Below are 22,337 nucleotides of genomic sequence, written 5' to 3' on the forward strand. Positions count from 1 at the left end.
CATGTTTTACATTTTCCTTAATGTCAAATAGCAGTTGAGTTGTTTTAATAAATTCATTCTGTACAACTAACTACGGAGTATTAGTCTGTGAAGCCTGGGGCTCAGAGACAAGGAAAAGTAAGAAACTAACTGCGACCTAATTACTGTTTCCATGGTTCTACCTTTCTCCTAGGTCAATAAACATCAAAAAGAACACTTTCAGAGTTGACTAAACTGCTTGGAGATATAATCTGCAAAACTAAAGTAAAAAAGTGTCAGATAACAAAATATATAATATTTATTAATATGTAACAAAGTCTAAATATTGATATTTAAAGGTCTGAATATTCTAATGTGAAGAGTTCAAAACAATTTTAAGGTTATTAATGAAAACTAACAAAACCATTCACTCCTGAAGAATCACTCATTTAACATTTTTAAACAGACACATGTAATCATGGATATTTTTGTTTATTTACAAATACCCAGGCACATTGCAAGAGGTAGCTTTGGGGGTTTTTTTGCATCAAAAGTAAATGTAATAATCAGTACTTACTTCTCTGCCTGTAAGGATGTGTCTTGCCAGTTTCACTTTTGCAAAATTTCCCTTGCCAATTGTTTTCAGAAGTCTATAGTTTCCAATATGAGGTTGTTCATCTGCACAGGAAGCTACTGAGTTTCTACATCGAGCTCCAGAGCGCCCAGTTCGAGAGGTAACTTCTTGACGTCCATCTCCATGAGATGTGTGCTAAGGTAACAACAACATACATAAGAATAAGGAAACAAAAAGAACACATAGTACTTGCCAAGTTTTAAGAGTTTCTGGTTGATGAAATAACATATTATTGCTTACAAATTAAAATGAAGTTTAGCCTCACCGTGCCATCAGCTTCTGTGGACATTTGTCCATATTATACCAACCTTTTCACAATCTTAAATTTAAAAGAAAAAGAATGGAGGAATATTTGGAAAAATAGAAATATAGAAAATTGTTGAAGTACAAATTGACAATTTGAAAGAAGAAACTAATTTACAAACATGATTCTCTTAAAACACCAATAACGAGAATTTAGGTTTGTAGAATCCTTTTCCAAAAGCATTTTTGCAGAGTTATTTTTGCTCCTCACAGCAAACCTATACACAATAGGTCTTCAGCCAGACACCAACCTCATTTGACAGATGAGTAAACCACAAGCTAGGAGATTAGTGATTTTTGCTCAAGGCCAAAAGCTATTTAGTAATCAAGTGATAACTAGAGCCAAGCTTTCCTAAAATTTAAGCCTTGTCCAATTTCCACTACATTAGGCTATCTATAATCACGTAAACAGTCCACCTGTATATAAGCACTTAAACTAAAACTTAAAGCCAGATAACCACATAAGCTGCTAACTTAAATAATTTCCCAAGTTCTAAGCACTCAACTTTTAAACACAACCTTTAAAGAGCATCTAATATAAACTCTCTCTCTCCTTCCCAACACCTCCTCTAAGGCAACATATACACCATTTTCCAAACTCTCCTTTCTAAGTTGTGCTGGATCAACAGTACTAAAAAGTGACCCAAGTATTGTCTTATCTAACTATAGTCTCTTCCCTATGAGCTCTACCAACATCTTTCAGGACAAGTGTGTAGGAGACACACTAAAAGTGCCTTTTCTTCAAGAAAACCTCTCTCTTGCCCTATTTTTCATTCATGATCCAAAATAAACCTAATTGTGGCTAACAACCTGCTTCTCATCATAGTTAGACCTACCGAAAAGCATCTTAAAAGTCCAGCTGATCTCCCAAATAGAAGTAATCCCTCCTCATCCCTATTTCTCAGGTTTCTACTCTACCTTTGCTATGCACTTGATTTTCTGGTTACTCTCCCTGCCTAGAGTCTCTGCCCAATTACCCAAGAATTCCAATCTATCCTCCACTTTGTTATCTATCAAATTCATCTGACCAAGTTATCCTTCCTCCTTTTTCAACAAATTCCATTGGCTCCTTATTTTCAATTTCAAACTTAAAACTGCACTATGACTTTTGGGACACTATAAAATCCTCAGACATTCAAAGCTCTTCATAACTGGTATCTTTCTACCTTTCCATTCTTTTTACACCTTATTCACATACTTAACCCACATGCTCTGTGATTCAGTGATATTGACCCTCCTCCTTGCTATTCCTCCCACAAGATACTCCATATATCTACAGACTCGGAATTTTCACTGGCTATCTTTTCCCCTTCATTTATGCTTCCTCGCTTTGAGTTGCAACTAAAACCCCACCTTCTATAAGAACCCTTACTTGATATGTCCTTTAACACTAGAACCTTTTCTATATATTCCCTCTATTGATTTTCTTCACAATCGTTTGTGCGTTGTCTCTCCCCATTAGAATACAAATACCTTGAGAGCAGGAGCTGGTTTTTTGGCCTCTCTTCACATCCCCATTTATTTTGTAAAACAGATCATATTTTCTTTTTCTTTTTTTAAAATTTAGCAACAAACATTTCTTTTCCATTTACATGTAAGGGTAGTTTTCAACATTCATTTTCATAAGATTTAGAGTTCCAAATTTTTCTCCCTCCCTTTCCTTCCCCCTCCACAAGATCACAACCAGGTTATATATGTACAATCCCCAAGTGTTCTTTTTATCAGTTCTTTCTATAGGGGTGCATAGTAAGCTTCCTCATTAGTTCCTTGGGATTGTCTTGGATCATTGTACTGCTGAGAGTAGTTAAGTCATTCACAATTGCTCATTAAACAATACTGCTGTCACTACACACAATGTCCTCCCAGCTCTGCTCACTTCACTATACATCGATGTTCATTAGTCTTTCCAGGTTTTGGGGGGATCATCCTGTTTGTCATTTCCTGTAGCACAAGACCATACCACTACAATCATATAACACAGCTTTTTCCATCATTCCTCAATTGATGGACATTCCCTTGATTCTCAATTCTTAGAATCCACCAAGAGTTGCTATAAATATTTTTTGTACAATTTCCCCCCTTTTCTCTTTTTCATGATTACTATTGTTAACTGTTTCCCTTCCCCATGATATTTATTCTATTATCCATCTGCTTTCATCCTATCACTCTTCAAAAGGGATTTGCTTCTGTCTGTCCCCTCCCCCACTCTGCCCTTCCTTCTTTTGTCTCTCTCTCTTTATCAACCCTTCCCCTCCTCTTTTTCTGCAGGGTTAGAGAGATTACTCCACCCAATTGAGTGTGTACATTAGTCCCTCCTTGAGCCAATTCTAATGACAGAGGTCTTTGAGCCAATTCTGATGAGTGTCAGGCTCATTTACTGCCCAGATTAAATAGATTAGTCCACCCAGTTGGGTGTGTCTCTTAGTCCCTCCTTGAGGCAGCTCTGATGAGTTTAAGATCTTTGAGCCTTTTCTGATGAGTGTAAAATTCATTTACTGCCCAGCTCCTCTCCCATGTCTTCCCCCACTCCATAAGCCTTTTCCTGTTACTTTCATGTAGGATTTCTCTTCTGCCCTTCCCCCTCCCCACAGTGAATTCCCTTGACCCTTCAATTTAACCCTAAAGATGTTGTCATTTAGCTAAGTGACACAGTGGACAAATCATCACCCCTGGACCCAGGGGGATCCCAGTCAAAACCTGGCCTCAGACACAAGACAGTCACCCACTGTACAACCCCAGCTGTGTCCCCCAGCTCCATTTTTTTTTTAATGGTTCTCTAGGGTCTTGTATTTGAAAGTCAAATTTGCCATTCAGTTCAGGTCTTTTCATCACAAATATCTGAAAGTCTTCTTTTTCACTAAAGTCCCATTTTTTCCACTGAAAGATAATGCTGAGTTTTGCTGGGTAGGTGATTCTTGGTTGTAATCCCATTTCCTTTGCCCTTTGGAATATCATATTCAATGCCCTCTGGTCCTTTAATGTACAAGCTGCTAGCAGATCATATTTTCTAAAGAATGGGGCACAAAAATAACTTTATACTCTTTTTGGGGGGTTAGGGGGGCAATTAGGGTTAAGTGACTTGCTCAGGATCACACAGCTAGTAATTGTCAAGTATCTGAGGCTACACTCAATTTTACATAAAAATGTTTACTCTTCAATTTTAGAGAATACAGGAAATTCATTTAAGATTCAAGGTCATCTAAAGTTTGAATTTCCAGCTTAGTTTTTCCTAGGAAAATAAACAGGCCTCAATCTCAATTACGCTAAAGGAAAAAAAAAATCACATTTATACACGTCATATAGTCCAATTCTACCATGGTTCAACATATCCATGTTGGCATGCACTGAGTATGAATTAAAGCTAATAAGGATCTTAGCTATGTACACTCCCAAACTAAAAGCCTTGCTCAATACCATAATGGAGGGGAATAAGCCATGAGTGGTCTGATAAATATTTAACAATTAGCTCTTGGAAAAAAAACATGCATATGGCATACTTTAAAGCTTAAATTGCATTAACATTATTTCCATCAGTTTTAAGTCGATAGAAAAGCAATATAACAATAAATCATGATGATATGTAGTGTTTTCTGAGGTGTAAATACTCATACTGAAAATTTAACAGTTTTTTGTACATCTGGAAGTAGTCCTTGTCAACAAGGGATCTGAGGACAGCTAGGTGGTGCAGTGAATAAAGCACCGGCCCTGGATTCAAGAGGACCTGAGTTCAAATCTAGTTTCAAACACTTGACACTTGCTAGCTGTGTGACCCTGGGCAAGTCACTTAACTCTCTTTTCCCTGCAAAAAAAAAAAAATTAAAAAGGGATCTGCCATCTCCACCCATATCAACTACCAATAACGGGGCAGACAAGGCAGTGATGTGAGATGCTGCCCTCTCTCTAATCCTCATAAAATGGTTAGAATTGAGAACAGTCATTGTGCCATTATATGTCCTGGGCCCTCTTCTCTCTTTATGCTTGGGATCACTTGTTGATCTCATAAGCTTCCATGAATGTATCAATGTATCCAGCCCTAACCACTCTCACCCTCCAGATTCTCCTCTCCAACTGCCTATCAGACATCTTGAAATGTATACGTTCTATAGATATTTTAACTCAACATATCTACAACTGAATATTACCTTTTTCTCCCCAACTCTCCTCTCTTCCTAACTTGCCTATTATTATTATACCAGGTACCACCACTTTCTCAGTGCCATCTTGAACTCCTCATTCTCCTACTATATCTTTTCCAATCTGTTGCCAAGGCCTGCCAACTTTACCATAGTATTTCTGGCAGATGTTCCCTTCTCTCTTCTAACCTGCCTTGCTTTAGCTTTTGAGTCTTATTAAACGTACACCTCCCTCCACCCCACAATACTCTCTGCAATCTAGTGTCTCAACTCTTGGGTATTTTCACTGGCTGTCCTTCATATGAAATACTCTCTCTCCGCATCTCTACCTCATGGCTTCCTTGGCTTCAAGTCCCCACTAAAACCCCACCTTCTGAAAGAACAGTTTCTGATTCCCCTTAATGCTGGTACCCTCCCTCTGTAGATCATTTCATATCTATCCTGTACAGAGGTGGTTTGTACGCAGTTGTTTAAATGTTGTCCCATTTGACAAGTAGTCCAACTGAAAATAAGATTGAATTGATTCTTTTTAAAGTGGAAGATGCTCAAAATTTTCTCAACTATAAAACTAAGCATTAAGGAAAGGTTAATGACAAGATATATGCATTCAAGAAATACTAAGACTGAAAATCTATTATACACAGAGCTCTGTGAAGTATACAAAGATTTCCAGACATAATTCAGTCTATGACCTCAAGGAGTTTTTAATTCTACAAGAGAATATAAGACAAGGATATAAATTCATTATAATATGTGATATGGTGAAAAAAAAAAACTATGGTAAGTCATAAAGTTTAGGAATCAACTTTTGGGGGGGGGGGCAATGAGAGTGAAAAGACTTGCCCAGGGTCACACAGCTAGCAAGTGTCAAATGTTTGAGTCTAAATTTGAATTCAGGTCCTCCTGAATCCAGGGCCAGCACTTTATTCACTGCGCCACCTAGCTGCCCCCTTAGGAATCAACTTTAGGAAAAATACTAATAAACTAGAAAACATCTAAAGAAGTCTTCACCAAGAAGACTAGAATTGGTGAAAGGCCTTCAGTCCATGTTATACTGGGAGCAATTGAACAAACCAGGAATATTAGCCTGGAGAAGATGAGTGTAGAGGGAAAGAAAAATAAGACTTGTTATTTTTCAGGTAGTCAAAAAATTAACATTTATTAAACACACTGATCCCAGTAGGGAAAACCAGCAGCGATGAGTGGAAGTTGCAGTGAAGCAAAGCTTTAGGCTTGAGGCCAAGACTTTTTTTTGTTTTGTTTTAACAATTTAGTCCTTTTGTTCCTTTTACATCTGACTCATCATGACCCCTTTTTTTTTTTGGGGGGGGGATTTTCTTTCCAAAAGCTACTGGAATGGTTTGCCATTTCCTTCTCTGGCTCATTTTACCAATGAGGAAACCGAAGCAAATAGGGTTGTGATTTGCCCAGGGTCAGATACCTAAGTAAGTATCTGAGGCCAGATTTGAAAGTTTTCCTGACTCTTTGCCTAGCACTCTAGTCACTGTACCACCTAGTTAGAGGAGAGTTTGGGTTGTTTTCAAAACGAATAGTCCAGTTTGGTCTGAGTGGTTAATCAAGAATTTGAGGAATAACTGGGGGTAAACTGCAGCCAAATCATGAAGTCTTGAATGACAGGTAAAGAAGTTTGTAAGGTGGTGCAGTGGACAGAGTGTGGGACCTGGAGTCAGTAAGACTCATCTTTCTGAATTCAAATCCAGCCTCAGACACTCACTTACTAGCTGTATGACCCTTAATCCTGTTTGCCTCAGTTTTCCTCATTTGTAAAATGAGCTGGAGAAGGAAACAGCAAAACTATTCCAATATCTTTGCCAAGAAAAACCTCCAAAAGAGTCACAAAGATGGGACCCTACTGAAAGAAGTGAACAACTTCCTTGACTCCAGGACAAGCACTCTATTCACTGGGCAACCTAGCTTCCCTTTCTTAACAATTAGTACTATCCATAAATAGAATGGGCTGCTTTAGGAGGTGGTTCCCCCTCATTAGAAGTCTTCAAACATACTATGAAGTGACCCTCTTGTCAGATATGTTTTAGTGGAGAGTAGAAGGGGGATGGCAGTGAGGTAAGTGTCATGATTATCCTCATTTTACAGATGAGATAACTGAGGCAGATAGAGGTTAAGTGACTTGCCCAAGGTCACACAGCTAGTAAGTTTCTGAGGCCAGCTCTAAACTCAGGTCTTCCTGACTCCAGCAGCAATTTAGCTAGCCACTGTACCACCTGGTTAGGGGAGAGTTTGGGATGTTCCCAAAACAAAAAATCCAGTTTGGTCTGAATGGCTGAGGAGGAACAATCAGGGATAAGCTGCAACCAAATCATGCAGCCTTGAATAACAAGTAAAGAAGTTTATATTTTATTTTATTTTTTATTTTATTCCATATACCTATAGGAAGCCATCACTGTTTTTGAGAAAAAGAAATGACCTGGACCTGAGACACATGCATTAGGATGATTCTTAAGGTCCTGATCAACATTTCTATTCTTTTTTTTTTGGGGGGGGGGGGGATGAGGGTTAAGTGACTTAGCCAGGGTCATACAGGGCACATTTGAACTCAGGTCTTTCCTGAATCCAGAGTCAGTGCTTTATCTACTGTGCCACCTAGCTGCCCTCTATTAATTCTTTAAATCAGCATGGCTAGCAACTTAGAAGCTCAGAAATACACAACTAGGGAAATTTTCATATCCATAAGAGACCCCCAGCCTCAGAACCCCAAAGGTACTGAAGGTCCTATACTTCCAGAGAGTCAAGAGATTAGGAGTCAGATGTCTGCTCGACATTTGGAGTACCATTTAAAAGTTTTAACCCATCACCTTGGAATGAAACTATAGAGCTGGTGCTGAGTGTGAATTCTGACCCAAAGTGAATCTGTCCCAAGAGACCCAATTATCAGTTATTTACTGATACAGATACCTGACCAAAAGTTCCTGGCACTTGCACCTGCTGTATCTACCCTTCATGAAGTTTCCCAGTATTTGGGGTAATAAACCATAGAAAGTAACACCACAGGCACTGCACCAACCCAGAGCTTAATTATCACAGAACCCTAGGGAGGGTGGCTGCCCAGATCAACTGGTTACTTTCTCTGATAACCTTTTGTTCCTCTTGCCCCTGTAATTCAAGACTGCCATCTGCCAATGATAAAATTCTCTTCTCCTCTCTCTACCAGTCAACATTTATGCCAATTTCCAACTCTTCCAAGCATCTTGGGGATCTGGGGATATATACAAGTCAAACCAGTTTTCTTCGATTCACAAAGTCCCTCAATAAATAGCTACATAATCCAGCAAAACAAATATCCACATTAGCTACTATGTCTAAATATGTGTATCTTTTTCTAGATTTTAAATTCATCATCTATGTGAAGTAAATTCCATCTTATTCTTCTTACAATCCATATAGCCTTTGCATTGCGCCCATGTTTGATCCCACACTATTTCCAAATTCCAACACTTCAAAGAAATCAAGATCTCTTCAGAGCAAGCTACTCTTCCTATTATAAACTGGAATACACTGGGCAGGAAAGAATATGTATATTCTTTTCCTTTCTCCACAGCTACTTCCAAACCCTTCCTCTGCTATTATCATTCGATCTCTTGTCTTTTGAGATTTATTCCAATCAATCATTCTAATTAATCTCTATTCCTGCCCCCCCATATACTTCAGGTGAAAATATACTCCCTTTCTCAAGGAGTTTAATTACCTGCCTCATAATCTTTACAACCTGACCCCTCTTCCTCTTTTAAGTGAGGAAATTGGGGTTAAGTGACTTGCCCAGGGTCACACAGCTAGCTAGCTAGTAAGTGTTAAGTGTCTGAGGCCAGATTTGAACTCAGGTACTCCTGACTCAGTGCTCTATCCACTGTGCCACCTAGCTACCCTCCCCCCTTTTTTTCCTCTTCCTCATTTTAAAGATTTCAATATACATGCTAATTGTCATCTCAATGACTCTGGTTACCCAGGTCAACCAACCTGAACTCTCAAGTGACCTGATCTTCACTTCAACTGTTACCTACAGGATTGCTCAAGGATTTTACTACCAATCCTGTGATCTCAGATTATAAAATTTTTTTTAAAAACCATAATCTCCAAACCTTTCATGTGTTTCTATGTCTCACTTCTGATCAATCTTTTTGATAATGGTCTCTAATCTCTATAGACTCCCCTCTCAACCCCAAACACATACAACCCCAAAATTAGTTTAAGGAAAAAATTTGGGGGGGGGGGTTTCTTAGTATATGCAGTACAAAGGACAACACTTTGCACATAATAGGTACTTAAAAAATGCTTTGGGGATGGGATTATTCTGTCAGTTCATCACCCTTAGGTTCAGCTTCACTTTCCTTTCTTCAAAAACCCTTCCTTCCACCTTCCCATTCCCCATTGCTTCCCTGTTCTAATTCCTATGTTGCTGGAAGAAGTCATAGAACTGTGCCAACTAGGTCTACTAGAAATTTTTGTTAGTCAATTTGGGGGGGGGGGGCCGCAGGGCAATGGGGGTTAAGTGACTTGACCAGGGTCACACAGTGTCAAGTGTCTGAGGTCGAATTTGAACTCAGGTACTCCTGACTCTAGGGCCAGTGCTTTAACCACTGAACCACTTAGCTGCCCCCCGTTAGTCAATTTTTTTAAAAGTTTACTTTTCAAAAATTTTCAAGTAATTTTCGATCAATTTGTCCCTCCGATTAACCTCTTCTCCTCAACTGAGCATATTATTTAAAAATCTGCAGTGCAGGACAGTTTGGATGAAGAACAACAGGGCTAGACAGCAGTTAACAAAACTTTTACTCAAAAGGGCAGGAGGAAAGTGCAAAGTCCTTTGCCTAAAATTCAAAGGCAGCGTATGTGTTGGGGTGGGGGTGGGAGGGTTGAGACAAGCACCTGGCAATACTATGGTATCTACACTCTGGTAGAAGGCTCAGAGACCCTTAGGGCTCAAACTTTAAACAAAGTTTTAGACAAAGAAACAATATAGCACTAACAGGAGATTGCCCTGTCATCAATAGAGGAAGATAATAATATAAACAAGACCAAGGAAATAAGAATACTTTCCAAACTGCCCAATATAGAGGGAAGAATGAGTAATAGGGACACAAGGAACTTAACTTTTAATTGTGCCATCCAGCAAGAGGCTGGGGGAGGGGATAATGCCCAATCTCCAAGTCTTCCATGCATCCTGGGGGTCTGGGGATATACCAGTCAAACCAGTTTTCTTCAATTCACAAAATCCCTCAATACATACCTACATAATCCAGCAAAACAAATATCCACATTAGCCATGACTAAATGTGAATCTCTTTCTGGATTTTAAATTCATCATCTCTCTATAAAAAAAGAACTTGCATGTTTAATCCTTGTTCTTTAGTCTCATAGTTTTTAACTACATTGGTCAATGTTCTAAATTCTTATTTTAGTTCTAAAGTCTTTTAAATAAGCTGTTTTTCTGTATAATGCTGTTATCAGTGTAAACTGTTCTTAGTTTGCTTGGTTTGCTCTCTTCAGAGGTCTTCCCAGTTTCTTTTCAAACTGTCCACTTCATTTCTTATGGTTCAAGCATATTCCATTTCTTTCACATAGCACAATTTGATTAGTCATCCCCCAATAAGACAGTCTCTTAAGTTTCCAATTTTTGGCAACCACAAAAAGAGCTGTAAATATTTTTGTACGTGTATTTTCTTCTCAGATTCCTTTTGGGTATAGAGCTTGTAGCAATATTGCTGCAGGGTCAAAGATTATGTTCAGTTTGGTAAATTTCTGGGCATAGCGTCAAAGTGCTTTCCAGAATACATGGACCAATTCAGAGCTTCACAAAAAAGAGTACATTTGTCTACCTGTTTTCCCCACATCTCCTACAATTGTCAATTTTCTAATTTCTGTCAGTCTGATAGATATGAAGAACTTTTAAAGTTGCTTTGTCTATTTCTATTAGTGATTTAGGGTATTTTTAACCTTATGATTGTTTATAGCTTGGATTTCTTCCTTAGAAAACTGCCTATGCACATCCATGAACCATTAATCTATTAGACAATAGATTTTTGTCTTATAACTTTAAATTGGTCCCTTAATTTATCTTGGATATGAGACCTTTTCTCCCCAGTTACCTGTTTCCTTCTAATTTTTATATAAGATTTATGAAAAATTTTTTTTAGATAATCAAAAATGTTCATTTAATCTTGTATGATCCTATCACTTGGTAGTCCCAAACTCTTTCCTATCCATAGATCTGAAAGGCAATTTCTTCCCTGTTCCTCTAATTTGTTTATGATGTGACTTGTTTTTGCTTTTGTTTTTGTTTTTGGAGGGGCAATGAGGGTTAAGTGACTTGCCCAAGATCACACAGCTAGTAACTGTCAAGTGTCTGAGACTGGATTTGAACTCAGGCACTCCTGAATCCAAGGCCAGTGTTTTATCCACTGCGCCACCAACTGCCCTATGATGTGACTTTTTATATCTAAGCTACATATCCATTTGGAGCTTATCTTAGTACAAGGTGAGAGCTATGGGTCTAAACTTAATTTCTACCAGACTACTATTTTCCCTATAAGTTTCTATCAAATAGTTGAGTCCTTAACACTTAATAAGGATGTAACCATTATAACATCTCTGACATTTAGCCACTTCTCTAAGACTTACTTATCTATGCTATCTACATAGACAGAGGCACTTCCACACTAAGGAAATCACAGATATTTGATACATTTGACTATATGGAAAATCTTTTTTGATGCCTTATGCAAAAAGCCAGCAACCTCTTTAATCCCACCCAGTATAAACTAGATAAGACATGCCTACCGCTAACAGGCTCAAGATAAGAGAGTTGAGGGGGAAAGGAAACCGGTACAGGAGAAGGAAGGGGTAGAAAGCTATTAATTCTATCATTGCAGAGGCTGCCTGAGTTAAAGTATTATTTTGTCTAAAAATTTTAGAGGCAGAGAGCTAGACTGGCTGATCTCTGGAAAATTCTTCCTGTTCTTTGGTTTTAAACCATACCTACCCATAATTTTAATTTAGTAGGAGTAATAGAGGCAGAATAGAGGACTTATGGAGTGGAAACCCTCTGTATTTTGAAATGTACAAGGGGGCAGCTAGGTGGCCCAGCGGATAAAGCACTGGCTCTGGACTCAGGAAGACCTGAGTTCAAATTCAGCCTCAGACATTTGACACTTACTGGCTGTGTGACCCTAAGCAAGTCACTTAACCTTCATTACCCCCCCCAAATAAAATAAAATGTGTAGTTTATAATTACAAATTCAACATTAAAAATGTTTCATCAATAAGCAATTTCGCTTAGAATCATTTATGACCAGCTTTCAGTACACCTCAGTTGAAGTATGGTACTCATGAAGCCAGAGTTGAAGGCTTAGTTCCTTTAAAGTAGCTTCAAAATAGGAAAAATTCTCTATTCTACTAGCATTTAGCCCAGAGTACTCAGGCTGACATTTTTATATAAAGCAGAGGAAAAGAAAAAACAAAACAAAACACTGAGATTTCAAGTGAGAGGACTAGTGGGTAAATATGCACTTCATTACAAATGTGATCTTCAGAAGCTCACTGGGCATCATCATACTACTCTACAAAATGAGGAAGCTGTAGGCCATGATCTCTAAGGTCTCTTCTAGTTCTAGAGTCTATAATCTCATAATCCTATGAATCAATTACTATTACTAAGGGAAAAAACCTTCAAGTACATATCCTTCATGCAAACTACTCCAAATGTTGCTAGAGATTCAAAACTTAATTCAAGAAATATTTAGAATGCTCACTTATTATCCTTATGCAAAGCAGTTTTTTAAGATCCTGGAAAGATTTTCATATTCACTTAAGAATATTCAAACTGCTACCTAAATAAAGGTAAAACAAGGAAATTTCTGCCTTGCTCTTCTCCCAATTCCGCCAAAAAGGATAAGTTCTCCAGGCAACTACCTAAAACCACTGATCCTGTTCCAGAAACAAGCTGTTACTGGTGATGAAACTACTGAATCAGAGTTTGGAGCAGGACAGGATTTTAAAGATAATCTAGTCCAACTTCCTCATTACAAAGGAGGAAACAGGAGGACTAGAGAAGGGAAGTGACTTGCCCAAAGTTATGTGGATGGTAATAAGAAAGCAAAGATTCAATCTTGGTCCTCCAGACTACAAATTTTTCCCTCTACCACACTGTTTCTCCTGTCCCACCTACATTAAATATATCTGTTATTCTGGTTTAAGTACTCTGATTGATAGGCACTTCCAAGATCTGTTTGGAAGGCGGTATGATTGAGGGGGAGAAAGGGCTTCAAATTTTGGTGTTGTGGAATCCTGTATCTTACAGCCTAGAACCTCAAAAACTGATTTATTGTTAGATTTTGCCAGCAGGTATGAAGCAAATGGAGTTTTAAGCATGCTCACTAGAAGAAACTTATTCTTTTTTGTTTGTTTGTTTTGGTTTGGTTTTGGTTTTGGTTTTTGCAGGGCAATGGGGGTTAAGTGACTTGCCCAGGGTCACACAGCTAGTAAGTGTCAAGTGTCTGAGGCCGGATTTGAACTCAGGTACTCCTGAATCCAGGGCCAGTGCTTTATCCACTGCGCCACCTAGCCACCCCCGAAGAAACTTATTCTTACAAGGTGCTGTAAGAGAAACTAGGATTTCCAAAAGAACCTAGTTAAGATCACTGTTTTAAGAACGATAAAATCTAAAAAGGAGCAGTTTTCAATGAAAGTATGGAGTGCCAAAATTGTGAGTTTTGATTAAAATTATATTAGTTAAGGGCAGTTAGGTGGTGCAGTGGATAGAGCACCAACCCTGGAGTCAGGAGTACCTGAGTTCAAATCTGGCCTCAGACACTTAACACTTACTAGCTGTGTGACCTTGGGCAAGTCACTTAACCCCAATTGCCTCACTTTTTTAAAAAAATTGTATTAGTTAACAAGTAAGCTCTTCGTTATCTGCGCCCCCCCCCCCCAGTGTTCTTACACCTCATACTTTCCATGGACACTTCATTCCAGTGACACTGGCCCCCTTGCATACTTCACATAAGAACCTATTTTCTGACTTGATATGTTCATTGGCCCACCTTCATACATAGTATGTTTCACCTCCTGGCTTTCTTCAAGTCTCAGCTAAAATACCACAAAAAAACCTTTCCCAATCTCACTTAGTTCTGATTATTTATTTATCCTCTATATAGCTTGTCTGCACATAGTTGTTTGTATGTTGCCTTCACCATTAGATTGTGAGTTCTTTGCTATTGTCTAACACAGTGCCTGGCACATAGTAGGGGCTCAATAAATGTTTACTGACATAGTTTTTATTGACTATTTACTATCCTCAGTACTTTGCTTTCAGAATACTCCCAATGAATAACTTCCTAATGAATAATTAAGAATACTCCTAAAGCATGCTACTTACCTTCTGAATGAGAAGTGATGGTTTTAGGATGCAGAATGAGAAATATTATTTTTTGGACACGGCCAATGTAGGAATTTGATTTTGCTTCATTATGAACATTTGTTATCAGAGTTTTGTTTTGCCTTATTCCCCCTCTAATGAGAGAAAATGTTTTCTTGAAAAAATTAAAAACTCACAAAGAATAGTACCATGAAATGATGCTATGTTGACTATCTAGCCAACAAATTATTTTTAGAATGCCTAGAGATTTTTAGATTTTAAGTATTATTTTATCCATTTTAGAGTGATTTCTACAGTGACAAAGTATATTTATCTACAGGAACTTCTAAACATATATATATATATATATATATATATATATATATATATATATATTTTCCCACATCCATCAGGATTAAACCTAATCTTTTGCAAGAAGTTTATTCTCTGTCACTTTTCACAAATAATAGACCTTTGTAGTAATCTTTGTTGTTTTTTTAAATGCTTCTACTTTGTAGAGTTTCATTAAGTTTTCTGGGGTCTCAAAAACAAGTCAGTAATAGAGCAGTCTAAAATTCAAAACTTGAATATTGAATCTGATCTAGTAGTACTGAGATCCATTCCCCCATCACCTTTAAATAATATCTACTTTTAATAACTGTTCTATATCTAACTTTATTAATGTAATGTGCCTTCCTATGTTAATTAATAAATCATTTGAAAAGAAAGCTAAAGCAATGGAAAAAGTCCTTAAAAACTTCTGTATGTATGAAGTTCAGTCACTGATTTGGCATATGACCCTGAGGCAAGTGCCTAGAACTCAGTTTCTGCATTTGTTAAATGAAGAGGTTGGACTAAATGATCTCTCCGGTTCTGTCTAAAATCCTAAATATTTTGTAATTTTACACACCCATCAATTTAGTATTGGAGATTCAAATTACAGTAGGGGCCAGAAAAGGGGTCATAATGAAAATACTACAGCACTGCATTTTTCAATTTATGAAAGAAAATATTCCATTATTTAAAATTAATGGCAAATTATCTACCTTGTAGTATAGTGTTAGAGTCAGGAGACCTGGGTTCAAATCCCACTTCTGATGCTTCCTAGCTGTGTGACCGTGGGTAAATCACTTAACCTCTTGACGCCTCAGTTTCCTCATCTGTAAAATGAGGATAATAATACCTGTAGTACCCACCTCATTTGAGTTGTGAGGTTCAAGTAAGAATACCTTTAGAATCAGTAATTATGTAACAGCTCTTGAATTTTGGTAAACAATATATACCTTGAAGCATCATCCAAAATTGCCAAAAATTGACTTTTAAAAACTAAAACTAGTAGGACAAACAAAACAAAATCTTTTTACAAGATGCAGAGAAGACAGAAATTGCTCATGTCAAATATGAATATGAATTGTAGCTTTGAGACATATACTTCAGGGAGAGTAAAGCATCTCAAATTTTTCTTGAACAAGCCAAGACAAGAGTTACTATAAACATGTTTAGGTGAACAATGCTGAATATAGCAATTCTCACTTAGTGGGGTAAGAAATATAAATATGCTATACAAAGAATTTATTTACATAATACATGCATGCTCTAGGCTGAAAATCTCAATTCAAAATTTTTAGAAAAATGAATGATTTTAAAACCTGAAGTAAAAATTTATAAATTTCTTAAATTACTAACTCTCCCAAAATTACAATGTGACAAACCAATTCAGAGACCCAAACTCAGTATGTCCAAAATGGAAAGGCACTTCTCTATTCCTACAACTTGGTCTCCTTTTCCTTTTTCTTGTTGATGGGGCAAGCATCACTTTCTTTAGTATTACCCAAGTTAAAAACTTTAGTAACCTCTGACTCTTCAGTCAACATCTAATTATTGTCAATTCTAAAATCTCTCTTTATTTGTCCCTTCCTTTCTACTTCCAGGGCAACCAACTCTAGCTCAGGAGTTAGGGGATGTAGATTTGAAACCCAGCTCTACTACTTACTTACCTGCATGACCCTGATGGCATTTAACCTCTCTGAGCCTCAGTTTTCTTAAATAAGGGTTAATAGACTAGATCATCAGTTCTCAAACTGTGATCCCACCCCAACGCCCAACCCCTCACCCCACCCTGTACCTTCCCTTGACACACCCTATCAAAGGATGCTCCAGTTCAAATCTATTTTCACAATAATATTAGAACATTTTAATTTCTAGTATGGCAATTATCAACAAAAATAAACAAAAGCTCTTTGAGGTCCTTAATAATTTTTAATAGTGTAGAAGGGCCCCAAGGCTAAAAAGTTTGAGAATCAATGGCCTGGGTCAGAGGTATGGCCCAGTCCTGACCGCCTGCCTGTTTTTGTAAGGCCTGTGAGCTAAGAATGGTTTTTAACATTTTTTAATAAAACGAAATGTATTTTATTTTAAAACAAAAACAGGCAACAGGTCATGTGAGATGATAGCCTGTCAATCCCTGGCCTAGATGGTCACTTAGGTCTCTTCTAGCTCTAAATGCTATGACTGGTCCTCTCAACGGCTCCATTGCAATAGCCTCTCTATTTTCTCACCCTGCATAAAAACATCCAGGGTAATCTTCCAATAATGGATCTTCTAAGGCAGGGCTTCTTAAACTTTTTCTCTCGACCCCTTTTTGCCAGAGAGATTTTTATGTGTCACCAGATATATAAAACAGGTACACATAACCTTTTACTATTGCCAAATTTTTTGTGGACCCCCCCCCCCCCGGGGCCCACATTCAGTTACTCAACCCCATAAGAGGTCACAACCCAGAGTTTAAGAAGCTTTGGCCTAAACCACTTGTTCTTAAATGAAAAATATACAAATTTTTCCCTCATTCAGATTTTTACAAACTGAAATATATGGAGAAGGAAATATTTTTCCCCCCAGACTACAATAGGATCTGCTATATTACTGTTTTTAGCTCCAGAGTGTGGAATTGTGTTTGTGACCTTATTCCAGATAGTCAAAATCTAACGCTCCACACCACTGAGCATTCCAAGAAAAAAAATCAAGTCAGAAATCAATGACAAGCTGTTCAAAGTAAAAGTATTTAACCCATTAAGTATTTTTCTTCTATTGTTCAGTACTGTTTTTAGTACATTTAAGTAAAATATACGATTTATAATTATTGTACCAACTTCAGCCTATTGTTATTAGCTAAGTAGTCAACATTATTATATGCTGGAGATACTCTGTTCCAAATTTTACAAAAGATTAAACCACCAGATGGCTAACCAAAAAAATAGCAGCGTGGAGATTAAACTCAGGCATTTGATACCACTGAGTAACTACTGCTCAGTGTGGTAGTTAAGAAACATTTCCTAAGGTAGTCTAAAATCAGTCACCTTTCCCCCATCACTGTTTTCAGTCCAAAATAGGCTTTCATTCACCTTTTCATCTGGACTACAACAACCTTCCTAACTGATCTCCCTGCCTCTAGTCATTTCCCCTACTCTAATTTATCCTCTATGCAGGTGCCCAAGTAATAGTACTAAAACACAGGCCTGACCAGGTCACTACTCTACTCAAAAACTCACAATGGCTCCTTATTTATCCCAAGATTAAAATGTAAACTCTTTGGCTGTTAAAGCCCTTCATGATCTGGCATGAACTTGTTTAAGATTTATTACATTTTCGGGGGCAGCTAGATGGCGCAGTGGATAGAGCACCAGCCCTGGAGTCAGGAGTACCTGAGTTCAAATCCGGCCTCAGACACTTAACACTTACTAGCTGTGTGACCCTGGGCAAGTCACTTAACCCCAATTGCCTCACTAAAATTAAAAAAAAAAAGATTTATTACATTTTCACTAACTCTACTGTCCAACCAAACTCTCCTACCTTCCTTCAATGCTGCATTCAAATATCACTTACCTATATGAAGCCTTTCCTAATGTCAGCAGTGGCTACTGCATCAATTCACCAAATTAATCTTCTATTTACTTTGCATATATTGTGTATTTATTTGATGGTGAACAAAGTTTCCCCTCTAGAGTCTATGTTCCTTGAGGGCAGGGCCTTTTTCAATTTATGTCTTTTTAACCCCAGAACCTGGTATAGTGTCTGGCACATAGTAGGCATGTAATAAACGCTTTTAGATCTAGCTGTCAATAAACCTTTTAAGTACAGCATTTAATTTCCAGGGATTGCTTAACTAGATATTTTACAACAGAGAATGTTAGCCAACAATTCAGTCAGTTCTTCACTAAAAACTGGATCATCAGATCAGACACTTCATTAGGATATGATTACTCTAATGTTGGGGGGGGGTCACTTTAAAAAAAGAATTCCTTTTTTTTAATCTTAGAGATTATAAAGTTATGGACTTGGGGGGCAGCGAGGTGTCGAAGTGGATCAAGCACCGGCCCTGGATTCAGGAGTACCTGAGTTCAAATCCAGGCTCAGACACTTGACACTTACTAGCTGTGTAACCCCGGGCAAGTCACTTAACCCCCATTGCCCCGCAAAAAAAAAAAAATGAAAGTTATGAACTTTCTATGAATATTTTTTAAATGCATACAATAAAATACACAGGATTACTAAAGGAAGTGAACTGTATTTAAATACAGTTATCAAAATACTTTTTAAAAGTTTCCAGGAGAGCAGGTTAAGGAATTCTGCTTTAAAAGAATTACAAAGAACAGTAACTGATTTAACAAAAATAATTTTTATGTTTTTCCTCTCCTCCTCAAAACAGAGGTTACAAAAACTATTCCTTATTAAGTGTGTGCATTCTGTGTAATTAGGATCTCTTCTAATCTAGTGGTTTTTGGCTACCACCTAAAGAGAGCTCAAGGATTTCTTAAAGGCAGCATTTTAAAGAGACTGTGATTAATGCCAGTTCAAACTTTTTTTAAAAAAAGAATGAGCCATAAAGGGTAGCTCATTTCGTCCAATTTATTATATTTATTAAATGCTAAAAACACCTCCTTCATCTGACAGTCTCATTATATATGCATGATCAAAACCAGAAAAGTCTAAAGAAACCAATACTGCAATGTCTTAAAACACTCTAATGGAACAGTATAAGACGACCCAAGCAAGTTATACTGATTAGTCTAACAGCAACTTTTACATTTTATTAGTCAATAATACTTCCATCAAGGCAACACAAAATATATTCTCACCGCCCAAACAACAGTAGATTCTACTAAACTATCCAGAGCCAGTTGGAAAATAAACATTTTTAAGAAAACATTAACCGCTCTTTGATCAATTCGGACCTTTATTACTGCCCATTGTGTGCAGATTCAAAGTTTAGATAGGACACAGTATCTCTTACCTCCCGACAAGCTCTGAGAGAACACAGACTACAGCAAAATTGAGGCTTTATTCCAGCACCAAGCAAAATCCTGATAGTTCATTTATATAGTATATGGCATTTTATGGTTTACACAGAGCTTTCCCCCTAACAACCCTGAGTGGTAGGTACCACCTCTACTGCAGCCAATTTAAGAAAAAGGAAACTGAGTCTCTGGGAGGTTAAGAGACAAGGTCAGAAAGGTTACAAGCAGGGATTTCGCCCAGGTCCTCTCTCCCATCTAGTGCTCTTTCAAATACACTGGCCATGGTCTCTCAGCAGGAGTGCTGCTGCACACAATAGGCGCCTAGTGTTTGTGGAATATTGTGTGACAATCAAAAGACTGGCTATTCTCACATTTGGGGACAAAATTTACCCAGCTGTTTAGTTCCTGGATAGAAAGGTGCACAAGCAACGACAGTATTTGAAACATGTCCCACAATAAAATGCTACCCACAAATTGCTGCATTAGGAGAATCCATTCCGTGACTACTTACGTTTTCAGTGTCTCGCTCAATGACCGTTGGCAAGGGGGTCCTAGTGGACATTTTAATTCACTTTTAATTTTTTTCCCCACAATGGAGAACAAAAAAAAAAGAAAGAAAAGAGAAACAAAAAAGGAAAGAAACAAAAAGGACGCCCGAAAAAACAAGACTACAAGAAGAAAGAATCAAGGCTCGCCGGTCCGGTGGCCACAGGACAGTCTCAGTAGTGGTTCTGAAGGGGCACCATGGGGGAGGGTGGCTTCCTTCTCCCTCCCCCCGCACAGTGGTCTAGATCCCCGGCTTGGCCGAATGATTCCCCGGGCAGGTTCCGGGCTTCATGCTGCTTTCGCTGCCCCACCCCCCGAGTCTGCGACCGGACACCGACCCCCCTCCCCCTCCCCGCCCCGGTGCAGCTGGAGGGGCGGGGAGGCTTCAGGCGTGGGAAAGTCCTGGGAGGAGAGCGGTGCCCAGGGCAGGGCAGCGGAGGGCGAGGCGGAGCTGGGATAGGGGGTCTCTAAGGTCCGTCCCGGCTCCCGGGCTGGGCAGCCCGGCAGGAAGCAGCACGGGCAGAGGCGGCGGCTGTGGAAAGGGCAGGGCCGGGCCGGGCAGGGGAGGGGAGGCTGCCAGGCTCTCCCGAGCCCCCGCGAGCCTCGCACTCCTCCGGCCGCTGCTGCTCCTCTTCCTCGCCTCAGGTTTCAGCGCCGGGGCCTCCACACCCCGGCACCAGCCGCCCTGGAAGAGGAGTGGAGGACAGGCAGCGGAGGGTCACAGGTGCAGATCATGGAAGAGGCCTCGGGTGGGGAACTGCGATCTCCCTTCACAGTCTCTTGCCGCCCCAGCCCCGCCCGCCTGCCTGCCTGCCTGAGCCGCCCGGATCTCCGCAGCCCGCTGCCGCCTCTCCTCAGAGATCCAAGATGGCCGACACCCAGCTTCCTCTGCTGCCTCCGGCTCCCCTCGCCGACCCCGGACGGGAGCGGAAGTGACAACACCCTCTTCGCCCCGCCTCTCCGGAGGAGACTCGGCCAATAGCCGAGGCGGTAGGAGGCATGCCTTGGCTGTTGTTGCTAAGGGAGACTGGATTCCTGTCAGGGAGGGAAGGAAGGAGAAGGGAAGGGAGGGGTGGGGTACGGGCTGGAGGGGGTGTAGGTAATAAGGGAGGAAGGTGTGGTCATTGGTGGGAGAAGACTCTTAGGTTCATTGGGTTTAAGAGTTTGAAGAGTCCTTGGAGACCATCTGGTCCAAACCCCCCCTTTTTTTTTACAGAAGGGGAAACTGAGGCCCCAGAGAAGGGAATTGACTTGCCCAAGGTCACATAGTTAATAAGTAGGTAATAAGTAGCTAAGCTGGAAGAAGAACCCAGGTCTTCTGATTCTTTTTTTTTTTTAGTGAGGCAGTTGGAGTTAAGTGACTTGCCCAGGGTCACACAGCTAGTAAGTGTTAAGTGTCTGAGGCCGGATTTGAACTCAGGTACTCCTGACTCCAGGGCCGGTGCTCTATCCACTGCGCCACCAGCTGCCCCAGTCCTCTGATTCTAAATTCAGTTATCTCAACCCCTGTCCTCGTTCCCTGGAAATGGAGTTTAACTCCTATGCCTTTCTTTAAGGAATCTTTGGAAGTCCATTATGTGGATGTAGAGTCCCATCTACTTGGTTTCTTGACTATGTCTTCCCTTCCTGCTCCCCATCATAAGCCCAGCTCTTCATTCTGGGGAACTAGAGAAGAGACCATCTTTTAGAAGAGAAGACAGGGGCAGCTAGGTGGCCAGGTGGATAAAGTACCAGTCCTGGATTCAGGAGGACCTGAGTTCAAATCCAGATGCTTGACACTTACTAGCTGTGTGACCCTGGGCAAATCACTTAACCCTCATTGCCCTGCTCCACCCCCCCCCCAAAAAAAGAGAAGACAATATCATGGCTCTGGTCACATCCTGTCCCCTGCTTAAAAATATTTCTTTTTCTCCTATTGCCTACCAAATACAATGTATAAGGTCAAAGATGGGAGCATAAGAGTACAGGTAGGCAGGGATTTAGAAAGCACCTAGTTCCATCCTCTCATTAAACAGATTAGGAGCCTAAAATGGGGGAGGGGGGTGTGATTTGCCCAAGACCACATAGATTTTAAGTAACTG

At 39.4% G+C, this 22,337-nt stretch overlaps 1 protein-coding gene across 13 annotated transcripts in view; it reads right to left on the minus strand.

Moving 5' to 3' along the window:
- Nucleotides 1–21,130, minus strand: part of MARK3 (microtubule affinity regulating kinase 3) — a 145,187-nt gene extending 124,057 nt beyond the window's left edge. For 8 of the 13 annotated variants that reach the window (XM_043982409.1, XM_043982407.1, XM_043982408.1 and 5 more), the window contains exons 1-2: nucleotides 20,222–20,871; nucleotides 536–727 (exon numbers count right to left, since the gene is read on the minus strand). In XM_043982409.1, the coding sequence (XP_043838344.1) occupies nucleotides 536–727; nucleotides 20,222–20,272 (243 nt within the window). In that variant the 5' untranslated portion in view covers nucleotides 20,273–20,871. Of the gene's footprint in view, nucleotides 1–535; nucleotides 728–20,221 lie in introns of those variants that run through there. The other 5 variants (XM_043982402.1, XM_043982398.1, XM_043982400.1 and 2 more) reach the window with 4 other exon arrangements.
- Nucleotides 21,131–22,337: the final 1,207 nt, after the last annotated feature.

This window comes from Dromiciops gliroides, chromosome 2, assembly GCF_019393635.1.
Source record: "Dromiciops gliroides isolate mDroGli1 chromosome 2, mDroGli1.pri, whole genome shotgun sequence".
Lineage (NCBI taxonomy): Eukaryota > Metazoa > Chordata > Mammalia > Microbiotheria > Microbiotheriidae > Dromiciops > Dromiciops gliroides.